The following is a 13,650-nucleotide window of genomic DNA, read 5'->3' as shown; positions in this document are numbered from 1 at the left end:
TGCGGGGAATCCTGCACTCTATTGCCCTCCTCCCCCACCCCAGGCGGGCCCAAATGTCAAAATTCCGGCCAATGGCTTTCCATCCCTTTAACCTCTTTGCTGCACCTGGAAACTTACGGTTCCCCAGGCGCAGAGAATTTGAAAATATAGGCTGTCGTTTCCTTGGATGCCACATAAACCGTAAGTGTTCTTGCTAACTGAGGCAGCCAAAGTTGAGCCAAACAGAGAAGTAGTTTTTTGTGCTTGCTGGCCTGTGTGGACCTTCCCTAGACATTAGGGGAAAGTATAGCCACCAGCCACATGAAAGGAAACTATAACTTGCATGTGCCCAGTTTTAAAGGGGAGCTGTTTGTTTTAGACCCTTCCCAAATAAAGCTTGCTCTGAGGGAAATTGCTGGTGCTGAACTCTTGCCCTCGGGTTACACAACCACTCTCTAAGGATATTGCATAAGAATTGTTTATTTTTGGAAATCATGCAACAGAAGGGACTTGCTGTGCGTGTTTATTGTACAAAGCTAGAGTTGGGTCCAGCCAGCAGGCTTTAAGCCCCATTTTCTGTATAGCTACTGGGAGTTTTGTATTAAGTGGTATAGTACGATTCAAAGTGGATTTACATGCTTTTTTTGTTTTTTCCATCCAATTTTCTCCTCTCCCCGAAGGCACTGAATCTTGCTTGATTACAATTCTACAGTGCTGTTTGCCCCATAGGATCTTAGCATTCTTCATGTGTAGACCAAGCCAGTAAGTGTCCATTCTTCATATGAGAGCCTGAATGCTGCGTGTCAGCAGGCCGTTACCCATGGAAGGCATCATAGGCATAAATCCTTTCCTTACCCGGTGACCAAACACATGCTGGTCCTGCAGATATCGCCTTTATAGTTCCTATAGCAGTCAAGAATGGGAACCTGCCCTGTTTTTCCCCCTTCCTAACCTGAAGGTGCTTGTTGCATACTCATTGCTGCCCTTTCTAAGATCTACTAATTCAGTTAACCTGAGTCAAGTGTTGTTGGCCTACCCAATGTGTGAGCTTTGCATGTTCCAAAGTAAGGCTACTGTTACAAGTAAGTGGTTCTGTTTGCGTTTACATAGCCCTGCCTTGCATTTTTTAGAAATCTGCCTTACACTAAGTAAAAGTTCCAAAACTTAAACCAGCTCTTAAAATTACACTTCTCATTGGGATTAAATAAAAACAAATAGTAAAGAGATTTACAATTTAACATTTGTCATAAATGGGAGAGACAAAATTGCTAAAGGAAATCAATTGAAAAGATATTGGCCCGTAATTTCCAATAGGAGGCTTCCTGAGTGCGGAGGCCTCCTATCAGAAAAAAATCTACGAACAGCACGGTGGCATAGTGGTTAGCACTGTTGCCTCACAGCGCCAGGGACCCGGGTTCGAATCCGGCCTCGGGCGACTGTCTGTGTGGAGTTTGCACATTCTCCCCGTGTTTGCGTGGGTTTCCTCCGGGTGCTCCGGTTTCCTCCCACAGTCCAAAGATGTGCGGGTTAGGTTGATTGGCTATGATAAATTGACCCTTAGTGTTAGGGGGATTAAATACGTGGGGTTACGGGGATAGGGTGGGATATGTGTTGGTGTAGGGGTTACGGGGATCGGGTGGGATATGTGTCGGTGCAGGCTCGATGGGCCGAAATGGCCTCTATCTGCACTGTGGGGTTTCTGTGATTTCTGTGAACTTACCTGAGGGCTCCTGAGGTCCGGACATTTCTGCTCCTGGGCCCCTCAAATCGAAATGTGCAGGGCCCACGTATCCCAGGGGTGCATGCGGTTCGCAAGCGTCCCTGGGATCACATGGGCCAGGTCAGCCAATAGGAAAAGGGAATCTCCCTTCATACTTTTGACAGTTAGACCTGTCAAATATATGAATGGTGATCACCCCAAAAACACACTAACACATTAAATACATTTTAAAAAAACTATCACGTTTTTAAAATGAGTTAAAGTTACATTAAATTAAATATTTTAAACAAAAATTAAATTTTCCTATTTTTAAAAACTTTTTTCAACTCTTATGCTGCTAAAAGCAGAGCTTACACTTGCTTTTACCAGGCGTAAGATTTCTAAGGGTTTTTTCGGCGGGCGGATGTTCTGCAGAAAGCGGAACTCCTCCCCCGCAGAGGCCTTTCTCTAGGGCAGGCGTGCGATCTGTCAAGAGCATTCTTGACGGATCGGAAATGTCGGTTTTCAGCGCATGCGCTTTGCATGCCTGAAACCGGCATTTTCGGTGTCCCTATGGGTGTGTACACAGCCCGTACACACCCGTAGGCATCAGAAAATACTGGCCATTAACCTTTTCAACAATTTTGATTTCCCCTTCTCTGTTTGTCACAGCGCGTAGGTCCAGCTGTGATTTTTAGGACCTCCTTTCTTGTTCTTCACAGTTAGTAAGATCTCTTAAATTGCACCAAAGAAAGAAAGACTTACATTTATATAGCGCCTTTCACAACCACCGGACGTTCCAAAGCGCTTTACAGCCAATGAAATAAAGTGTAGTCACTGTTGTAATGTAGGATTCATAATGTACCAGTGCATAAAATAACAGTCATGGATGGATTAGGGACATGTAAGGGCTGATTCACCTAGTTTGTGGGCCTAAGCTTGAGGCTTTGACTGGATGCAGATCTACTCAGCACCTGAGACAATTCATCGCTAATATACAAGACTGTATATATAAAGTTTAGATGAAAACTATTTTGATCTATTTTCAATACAGAGGTATAACTATTCAGTGGAACTCCCAAATTAACATGTACCATACAATTTGGTTTATAGGCTGTAGCTTCACGCAGGCCTATAGATCCTGTTGGATGGGAGAAGTGTGATTTTGTGGAGTCAGTAATGGGTGTGTTACATACTGTAGCCAGTAGCAGGCACCAATGATCTGGATGCAATATTGTGCAAATATGTGCTCCAGCAGGATCGCATTCTCTTAAATTACAGAGGGATAAAATTGTACACTATCTATTGATAGGTCATTCTAGTTTTATGGTAAGTGCTCTTGCCTTTGTTTTGTACCAATGCTACTAATTTCCTCTTTCAGTAAGACACCTCTCTTTAAAATACCTGCAAAATGATTTTTTTTTTAATGTAAGCAAAGATACTATTGAAGGTGGCCAGAAAAATAACACAAGTTCTGATATCGGAGCCTTCTGGAAAATCATTGATCAATGTTACGAAATAAAACTGGTTTAAATGTGGCTTCAGTCCAGGCATATCAATGACTATATTATCTTGTGGTAAGAATCCAAAGAAATTGTCGATGGCCAAACCTCTACATTTCTATTGTCAGTAGTAACATTAGAATTTGTTTTTGGGAGTGCTTTGGAATTGCTGCAAAATGCTTTAGGTTAAAGTTTGTTCTAATTCTGAGCAAGGCATTATCATGTAATATTTGTTTTGCCTGCAGCAAAGTCCCACAAACAGCATGGAGATAAACGGCCAGTAAATTTGTCTTAGTGCTGTTCATTTGAGAGATGAATATTGGCCAGGACACCAGGAAAATGTCCTGCTCTGCTTTGGAAAAGTGCCATGGGATCTTGTATGTGCACCTTTAACAGGGGCCTTGGCTTAACATATCATCCAAAAGTAAAAGTGGGTGGGGTGTAAAATAGGGTGACCATACTTCCCCCCGTTTTCCGGAGACGGTTCCCGGATGGTCAAATAATGTCCCCGAATTCGTGCAGGTTCAAATCAGGAGCCCCGTGATCCCGAACTTCCCTGCGGTCGGTCAATAAAGTGAGCCGGGCTGTGCGGCAGGGCAGGTTCAACAGGGATGCTGTTTTTAACCAGTAGAAGGGGTGGATTCACTGAGGGACTTTAATTTATGCAGAGATCGTGCTCTGTGGCTGGAGTGCACATGCTCTGCCCCCCCACCCTCAACTCCCAACCCCCCCCCCCAACCAGATAATCCTGTGAAATGCATTTGAAGAGAAATTGGCCCTGAAGCCAAAATGTCCAAGTAATGGGGGCCGCTGGTAACTGTAATAATGAACGGCGGCTGGAGCCGGACCGTGTGGATGTCCTGGGAGCCGGAGCAGAGCGCGCTCCGCGGCCACGGATGGTGTGGGTGAGTGTCGGGCTGTGAGGAGGGGGAGGAACCAGTGATTGCCGCCGGCAGATGCTGTGAACAGCGGCCGCAGTATTCAGGCGGAAAGTTCTGCCGTTGCTTCAGTTTGCATCAAAATAACAAAACAATTTACCTCGTTACGCTGCGCAACCTACATCTTCCATCCTAGCTACTTTGCTGTGCTCCCACCCTGTTTGGCCCCAGATTCGGTTTAGAAAAAATGGTCACCCTAGTGTAAAACTGACATCTGATCTGATCCCATCAGTTTCCCCGAGGGCAGATTGGGTTAAAATTACTCCCATCTAAAACTCTGTGTGTAACTTGGACTATCAATTTTTTTTAAACAAAAGAATGTAAGTGATACTTTGCTCTTCAGTTTTGCCTAAATATTATAAACGCAACTTTGCATATTGAGAATGTTTAAAAATGAGGCCTGATATCAGTAGGCATGTGAACTTGCTGCAGAGCACCTCATGATCTATTTCTTTATTCTCTCTCTCTAATTGTGATAATGCTTAGCTGAAAGTGAAACTGGAGCAGCTGTCTGTGTTTTGTGGCATTTTCATCAGGTTCTTTTAGTGTTTACCATGCTTCTGTGCACAAGTGATTCATTTTCAACAGATCTTCCTGAGGGTTGCTAGACAGGGCTGGCGGAGCTGTGCTGTGCAGTGTAACCAGGGCTGTGACGTGCATGAATGCTATCATGGCTGAAAGCTATTTAGCTGGCTGCAGATTGCCTGAATGCAGTCTTTTTTTTAAATAAAAGAAAAGTCCTACGTGTGATATTAGAGTGCTGTTTACAAACATGTACTGCACAGCGATATCTTAATTGTTTCCCGAAATATAACCGTTTTCCTTTGAGGTAGGGTGCCCCTCCCCCATCCAGAACAACTGCTTACATAACAAAGGAGTCAACTTTCTTACTGAACTAGAAAGACCTCGGGCAATTTATCTTTTTGATGTTTACTTTCTTTTGAAGGAGGAGGTAAGGAGAAATTATGCTGAGTATTTATGAGCATTCGTTGCAGTTTAAGGTTAAATTTGTTGTCATTCTGAGATTTTAGATGTGTTGTGCCAGCTGAACAGTGCGATAGGTGCATTCATGCATTAACCCTTTGAGAACCGCAGTAATTCAGTACAAAAATTGTTTAAAACAACAAACTCTAATTAATCTTTTGGTAAGAACTCAAGCTTATTCATTTTTGATGGGAGCTAATGTTAGCTCTCGGGGAAATGCAGAGGCCAGCTGGAGCTGGGCCTGGTCACACAAACAGTATACCCTCATTTCCTCCCTGGCCACTGTCTGAGGCTGAATCAGACGGTTTGCAATCCTATTTAACCCTGAGCCGATCTACCAACTCCATATCCTCTCCGTCACCAAGACCGCCTACTTCCACCTCCGTAAAACCGCCTGTCTCCGCCTCTGCCTTAGCCCATCTGCTGCTGAAACCCTGTCCGTGCCTTTGTTACCTCTAGACTTAACTATTCCAATGCTCTCGTGGCTGGCCAGCCACCCACCTTCCATCCTCTGGAAACTTCAGCTCATCCAAAACTCTGCTGCCTGTATCCTAACTCACACCAAGTCCCGTTCTTCCATCACCCCTGTGCTTGTTGACCTACATTGGCTCCCAGTCCAGCAAAGCTTCAAATTGAAAATTCTCATCCATGTGCACACCCCTCCCTATCTCTGTAACCTCCTCCAGCCCTACAACCCTCCAAGAACTGCATTCCTCTAAATCTGGCCTTTTGTGCATCCCCGATTTCCTTCGCTCCACCATTGACAGCCATACCTTCAGCTGTTTAGGCCCCAAACTCTGGAATTCCCTCCCTAAACCTCTCCACCTTTCTCTTTTAGAACACTTCTTAAAATCTACCTTTTTGGCCAAACTTTTGGTCACCTGTTCTAATATCTCTTTTTATGGCTCGTTGTCAAATTTTGTCCGATAACACTCTTGTGAAGCACCTTGGGACATTTTATTATGTTAAAGGCGCTATATAAATGCACATTGTTATTCATGAAATCTGTCAATCCAGAATAAACTCCACAAATTCTAAATTTGGAATGAAGTACACCCATCTCTGGGATGTGAATTATGTGGGGACTTATTTGAGGCAATGCTGTACAATGGTTATTGGATGTATAACTGTACGCTCGCCACCTTCCAGTATCTGCAGGCACATTCCAGCTCCCCCTGTGAATCCAGACTGCATGCCCCGAACAAAATTAAAATGGATGCACACTGCAGTACTTCGAAGACTTGATCTGAGTAGCAGTTGAATTCTGCTTTCCACAGGAAGGGGGTTACACTTTGAGCTGAGAATGATCAGCTTACATCCTCCAATTCTTTAGGAGCCCTGTGTAAATGCACTGCTTCTGCTTTTTGAATTTGAACGTCACTGAAATTTGAAGTTCAGACAATTTTTCAAAGAAGATTTCTCACCAGCAGTATCTCCTACAAAAATCAATCGATTGGGAAATTAGGATTCATTTTAATAGTTTTTTGTCTCTTTTTTCCCCCCTATAGTTGTTAAATATATATATATTAAAGGCATGCTGATAAACATAAGGCAAAACTGCCTTAGATCGACTGCAAACACAACCGTATGATGCAACATAATGCACCTGATTTGCAGTTGCCATATAAGTGCAGATTTAGGTGTCAGCCACGGCTCAGTGGCAGCACTCCTCTCTGAGTCAGAAGGTTGTGGCTTCAAGTTCCACTCCAGAGACTTGAGCACATAATCAACACTGACATTTCAGTGCAGTATTGAGGGAATGCTGCACTGTCAGAGGCGCTGTCTTTTGGATGAGATATCAAACGGAGACTCTGTTTGCCCTCTCAGGTGGACGTGAGAGATCCCGCGCCGCTGTTCGAAGAAGTGCAGGGGAGTTCAGTGACAACATGTCAAAGGTACTTTGTTGGTTGTAAAACGCTTTGGGACGTCCTGAGGAAAAACCGCTGGCACATTATATCAACATGCATCCAATGTTCCCTTTAATTTTTTTTTGGGTGCGCGGCCCCTTTAAATCCCGTGCATGCGCGGTTTTTCCTGTTTAAAAGTCGGTGAGCCGGCTGCAGGGGAGCTGCAGAGTGCTGCCGTGTGGCCGTGCAGCTTAAAGGGAACATTGCATGCATCTGAATTAGCACTACTAAGTAATAAACCCCTAAAGTTAGATTAGCTTTATACTGAAAGAAGAAAGAAAGACTTGCACTTATACAGCATCCTTCATGACCTCGGGACGTCCCAAAGCATTTTACAACCAACGAAGTACCTTCGACATGTTGTCACTGTTGCAGGGTAGGAAACTCAGCTGCCAATTTGCGCACAGCAAGCTCCCACAAACAGCAATTCAATAAATGACCAGATCATCTGTTTTAGGTGTTAGTTGAGGGATAAATGTTGACCAGGACACTGGAGAGAACTCCCCTGCTCCTCTTCGAATAGTGGCGTGGGATCTCTTGTGTCCACCTGAGAGGGCAAATAGAGTCTCCGTGGGGGTTAAATCGAGGCCCAGTGCCACTCAGCTCTGGACTCCACCATCTGCCAAAGGCTGGGAGAATGCATTGATAAGGGCTTCAGTTGTGTCACATCTTCTACAGTCTCCTCTCCTGCAGATCAGCAGGAGTGCTGAGCCATAGCTCTATGGCAGGGGCAGTGTTGCATGGGAGTGGCACATGTTGCCCTCTTTCTCAATGTCAGCATGTCTGCTCCCCTACCATCCCCTCAACCAATGCTTGCTATAGTGCCAAGAAGCTAGTTGGGTCAGTCTGTATCCGGGCTGTCTTGGGTCAGCGGTCCTAGATGCTGATCACGAGTTTGTTTGTAAAACCTGGCCAAAGGCAGCCAGCAGCAATTAGCTGTGGACTTGGCAAAGCCAGGTAACCTGTATATGAATGATAGAAATTCCTTACTGAAGAGTAGAAGGACTGCTTCAGATGATGTTCTGGGTGGAAAATAGGAGGTTGTGGTGAGGTGGGGAAGCAACAGTTTAGAAGTGATGTTCACTGAGTTGCTGGTGTACAGCTCTGGCTGCAGACTGATGTTGGAGATCTCCTGTTGTGGTTTCATGAGCAGCTTACTATTGGGCCTCTTGTCCATCACCTAAATTACCTTTTTGACCCTGGTCAGTAAGCATGAGCAGGCTATTCAATTGCAATCCAAGCCAAACCCTATCCTCACCTGTTATCCACCTGTGGCCATTGCCAGCATAGGTTGCTGGAGAGGGATTTAAATGGGAGCTGTGTTGTTTTTATGTTTTCATCCCTTGCCCTTTCCTTAATGTAATGATATTGAAAGAAAAGAAAGACTTGCATTTATATCGCACTTTTCACACCCTCAGGATGCCCCAAAGCACTTTACAACCAATGAAGTACTTTTTGAAGTGTAGTCACTTTTGCAATGTAGGAAATGCGACAGCCAATTTGTGCACAACAAGCTCCCACAAACAGCAATGAGATAAATGACTAGATCATCTGGTTGAGTGATAAATATTGGCCAGAACACTGGGGAGAAGTCCTCTGCTCTACTTCGAATAGTGCCATGGGATCTTTTACGTCCACCTGAGAGGGCAGACGGGGCCTCGGTTTAACATCAAGGCCTAGAAATTGGGTTGGGGCACCAAAGTGGCGCAAAAGTCGCCTGAGCGCAGGATTTAGCGCAGCGATCGGAGTAATACCGATCGCCAGAAATTCAGTTTCAGTGCCCCTCGAGGGACACGGGGCGAGGCTCGAGGCGCTCCGTGTCCCTCTTAGGGCGCTGAAACTGAATATCGCAGCACAACGTGCCGCAGCGCCACACGCTGCGGCACGGCACGCTGCGGTACTGCAGGCCTTCCTCCCACTGTTAAGGGGGAGGTGCCTGCAACAGCGCGATCCCCGCTCGCGAGTGCCGGCAAATGAGCCCGGCACCAAGGAGAAGTGCCGGGCTCTCGGGAAACAGCCGGCAATGCCGCGGGGGGGGGGGGGGTGGTTAGGAGGCCAGGGACGGAGGTGCTGGCAGGTGGCCACCGAAAAAGCGGCCGCCCCGCACCTCCACCTTAACTTGCACCGCTGCCGGCACAGTAAGGCCCCGTGAATCGGGCGCGGGTAGCGAACGGCGCTACAGCAGCGTTCGCTACCAAATATCGCGAACGGGGCACGAATGGGGCGCTGCACACACCGATGACGTCATCGGTGGCGGCGCAGCGCAACAGGCTAACGCCACCATTAGCGCCCCTCCTGAATATCGCGGGAGGCGCAGCCAGTGGCGCTACAGCCACTGCCTGCCTCTTTAGGCGCTAACAGGTGGCGCTACTCACCCAATTTCTCCCCCCAAGTCTTAACTGTAGCACCTTACTGTTGGCTCAGGTGAGATCATCTAGCTCAGTAAGATCAGGGATCAAACCTAAGAATCTCTTGGTGTTTGTAACTCAGTATCACATCACGTGGCACATTTATCCACTGCACTTTCAGGTTCTTTGATCAATATTTTTGCTGACTGACTAGTAGGCATGCTCTACAATGTATACCAGCCTCTGATGAGAATTCCATTTGGGACTGGTAAACCTGTTCAGACCAGTTGATCTATGCAGCAGTTTTTTTTTAAATTGCAATTCTTCTTTGATTGAAACACTTCAGATGCCTGGCCCTGTGTGGGGGCTGTTGTCACATGCTGGTGGCCATGGATGCAGCCTTTGGGGAGTGCATAATTTCCTTGGACTGAACTGTCTTCCTTTCGTGTCTCAATCCACTTCTGCCACCACCTTGGTGGGATATATCAATGCAGGACACAATGATGGGCTACAATTAGGAGAAGTCCATGAGCTGTTTCTGGTCTAGGGGGTCACATTGTCCCAAGAGGCGGTGTGGTGGATGTGATTTAATGGCGTGGTTGGTGTTTTTCAAAAAAATTTGCACCACACCGTTTGAGGTTACAAAACAAATTTGAACCAGTACAATTCAGCATTGCTTTATTGTCCTACCACAGGAAAAGTTGTAAGATAATGAGAGGTAAAATTATGATGTGCCACAAAAGGAAAATCTTAAAAATGCAATTTAGTTACAAAGTCAGTATTAACTGTGATAATATAATTATCAATGATGCACACCATTTAATATTTCTGAAGACTAATGTACCTTAATATAAATTGGACACGAACTTGTGTGGTTTTCACTGTAATCTCTTGGATAGTCTGTTCAAATCAATCAAATCAACTTTTATTGTCATTGTTAGTGCACAAGTGCAGTACAACGAAATGTAGGCTTGCGGCTCCCGAGAGTGTACAATTTGGATTAGGACACTTAAACATTTCAACATACATTTGTACATATATATTAGCATAAATATGACCATAATAAAGTGCATCGGCAGATTTGCAGGCTTTAGTGTTTATTTGTGGAGTTCAGTAGGATGACAGCCCTGGGAAAGAAGCTGTTCCTAAATCTGGTCGTACGGGTGCGAATGCATCTGTAGCGTCTTCCAGATGGTAGGAGGGCGAACAGACTGCACTCATTTACAGCCCAACCATTCACTTAAAGACAATCTTCATTTACTACTTTTTTAATAAAACACTCCTTGCAGGCCACTTGCGAGCGCAGGTCCTGTAGCCAGGAGAATGCAGATAATTTGAGCGATGGATTTAAGAAACCATTGCCAATGTTGCTCTGTGATTAGCTGACAGGAGGTGTGAGCTCATTGTAGGGGGCTTTCTATTAGGCAGACTTGACCAGGCTGGTAGCAGTGCCTTGCTTTTTGCGCTGGTGAGACTCGTCCAACTCATTGCCTATCAGAGCTGCCTTAACTTTGTGATGGTCTGGTTGGGAGAAAAATGTTCAACAGTTTGAATTGCCAGGCCGTCCCATTTGCAAGAAATGACGGCGCTATATAAATACAAGTTGTTGTTGTTGAAATACTGTATGTTTGAGCCACTGGACATCAAACAGTTAATTTGCAGTGGCCCAAACTGGGAAGCTGTCCGCAGTGATAACACCCCTCCCCCTTCCCATTCTTTCTTGTGCTTTATCCAAGCTCATAGTAAAACTTGCTTTATCCCTTTCACAGGACTTTCTCGGCTTCCACTTGTCTGTGTCAGTGAAACTTGGTGTAATATTGTGTTTGAATTGCAATTCTGTTGGTTTCTTATTAATGCAATAGGTTTGGAGTAGTTTTCTTCAGCGATTAAAGATAAACTAGCGAGGTTTTAAAAACAAAATTGTCCTACATACCCACGATTATTGACAGTTGGGAGTCTGAACTGCTAAAATGAAGGGTAGGGCCCTGCTGAATAAAGAGGATAAAGCTTTCAGGAGGACGAGACAATTAGCAGAATACACATTTGTTTCTAAAATGGCTTCTTGCTAAAGGGTGTGGTTAAAAACAGCAGAACGACTGGTATTTTGTGATCTGCATTCCCTGTGCTGTGGCACGTCAGATCCCATAAATCCCAATAAAAATCACTGTGACTCTTCCTTGCTAAAAGTAGTAAAGGAGTTTGATTTACTGGTTTAACAGCGAGCATCTGATTTGGCAACTTTTAAGAAAAAAAACAGATTTTGTGACACCTTTTCTAATTTTTTTGTTTAGTTAAAATCTAGTCCTGTTGGCTGCACTGTCGGTGAATGTTCAACAACCGAGCAGATAATTTTAGTTCAACAGTTTCCTCAGTGATTTTATTTTCTGTTAGGACACTGCAGCCATTTCATACGGTAGTGTCACAAGCCTTTATTACAACTGACTTTTCCCAGAGATCACAGCAACATGCTGGCAAAAATAAAGGTAGGGAACTGTCTGGCTTTATTTTAGATACGATTCTACAGGCACGGTGGTTTGAAAGAACAGTTTAAAATGTATTTTTTAGGTGAAAACATTGCAAATAATGTGGCATAAGCAAAGGGAAACACAGGGCAGTATGTGCTGCAGTACAGGTTTCCATAGCTGTATGTGGGGTGGCTGGAACCGGCTGGAACTGGTTTGAAGCAGCTCAGCTCATGAACAATGCAGCCACTGAGCTACATTGCTTCCTTCTTCATGGCAGCAATACAAGAAGCTTGCAGAAAGGTACCATCCATAACAGCATGATTGCACCCTAGACACACTATTCTGGTATGTGGATAGTATGCTAAATACTTTATAAATGGGTGTGTTTGTAATATCTTAAAAAAAAATTGTTTCACTGTCTCGAGGTAAAGGATTCAAGTATGAGGAAAGGTTTGTGTGCTCCCTTTTACAAAAAAAATGGTGGATTGGGGTAATCTGTTACTTTCTGAGAGATGAAGTGTATATGGATCAGGAGCGTATATTTAAATCTGAAACCAATTTTATGTTGCTGTGCAAATTCGAGGACTGCAAGCTGGGTTTTTTTGTGCATAACATGGGGCAGAAAAGACACGCTTTGCTGGCTTGCTAGCAGAGAAGATGGAGGCTTTTTTTGGTGCTGCTTTTTCAGTTAAAGAGCATGTACTTCCTAATGCAGCAGTTCGAAAATCTTTAATTTTGGGGCAAAAAAAGCCACAGTCTTGTACTATAACACAGCAGACTACATGAACGGTGTCCTACATTATGCAAGTCACCATGCCAGGAGAATTATGGTCATAAATTTAACCAGTTGAATTTATCAATTGTAAAAATATTAAAAAATAGTTTTCTTGAGAATGAGCTTGTTTTAGCTAACTGCCATGTGTGTATATATATATATATATATATATATATTTTTAAATGGTGTATGTGTTTATCTGTTTCTATAACTTGAGTATCAGCACAAAGCCTTCTGGGGCTACTGATTGACACCTCCCTTTAAAAGCCTTACAGACGCTGGTCCCTCTAAAGCTTTAAAAAGGAGGAAATGCTCTTTGTTTTCATACAGTTCTCTAGAGAGATTTCTCAGCTACGACCACCAGTTTTCTCAAAACAGCAATCTGATTTGAAAATAATGTACAGAACACACAAATATGATTAAAAGTGGTTAAATTCTAGCATTTGTGTTAACGAATCTGATAACTTTTCCTGGAGCTGAAGCATTCAGGCCTGTCGCCCAGTGTTTTTTTTTCCTCTTCCTTCCTTTCTGGGGTACAGTATTTTAACTTTTGCTGCCAGTACTCCAGGCAAGCCTTTTATTGTACAAAAACATTGGTATTCTCATTAAAAATGACGCATTGTAGCTATCAGGATTTTGGTCGGGTTTTTCACCTCATTTTGAAGAACACTGGGATACAGAAAATGCCGGCAGTCCTTGGATACGCCTCAGTGGCAGTGGCGGCCTAGTTTAGGGTAAGTAACTTTGATAGTTAAACAGACTATTTTATTTCCTTAAATATTCTCTGTATGGTCCTACAGTTTCTCCAGTGTTGAAATAGATTATTGCCTTGGGAGGGTGTCACGTAGTAGGATCTTTGGCCTACCAGAGTGTCATCACACACGTCAAAATACAATGGGCGAGGTCCTGGGGCCTAGTTCTTACTACTGACATTTTGGAGCATTGCGAACCTGTTTTTTTAGTAATTAAATAGAACTGTTTTTGTATTTTTACATTAGAATCAAATTGACCATGATTTAATATGTCAATGTAGCACAGTTCCTCGCAGAATGA

The 13,650-nt window shown here is 44.1% G+C and overlaps 1 protein-coding gene across 5 annotated transcripts in view; it reads left to right on the top strand.

The window, feature by feature from the left end:
* znf532 (zinc finger protein 532) overlaps window positions 1–13,650 on the top strand; it is a 197,739-nt gene that overhangs the window by 18,738 nt on the left and 165,351 nt on the right. The window contains exon 1 of one of the 5 annotated variants that reach the window (XM_085974297.1): window positions 11,635–12,122. The exons of 3 other annotated variants lie outside the window; for them this stretch is intronic. In XM_085974297.1, coding sequence (XP_085830423.1) covers window positions 12,053–12,122 — 70 coding nt within the window. In that variant the 5' untranslated portion in view covers window positions 11,635–12,052. Of the gene's footprint in view, window positions 1–11,634; window positions 12,168–13,650 lie in introns of those variants that run through there. One more of the 5 variants, XM_085974282.1, reaches the window with a different exon arrangement.

Source organism: Somniosus microcephalus, chromosome 2 (genome assembly GCF_052327205.1).
Source record: "Somniosus microcephalus isolate GS21.2 chromosome 2, FLI_Smic_1.0, whole genome shotgun sequence".
Taxonomy (NCBI): domain Eukaryota; kingdom Metazoa; phylum Chordata; class Chondrichthyes; order Squaliformes; family Somniosidae; genus Somniosus; species Somniosus microcephalus.
Note: the sequence above shows the minus strand (reverse complement) of the source record. Positions and strands in the feature narration are given on the sequence as shown.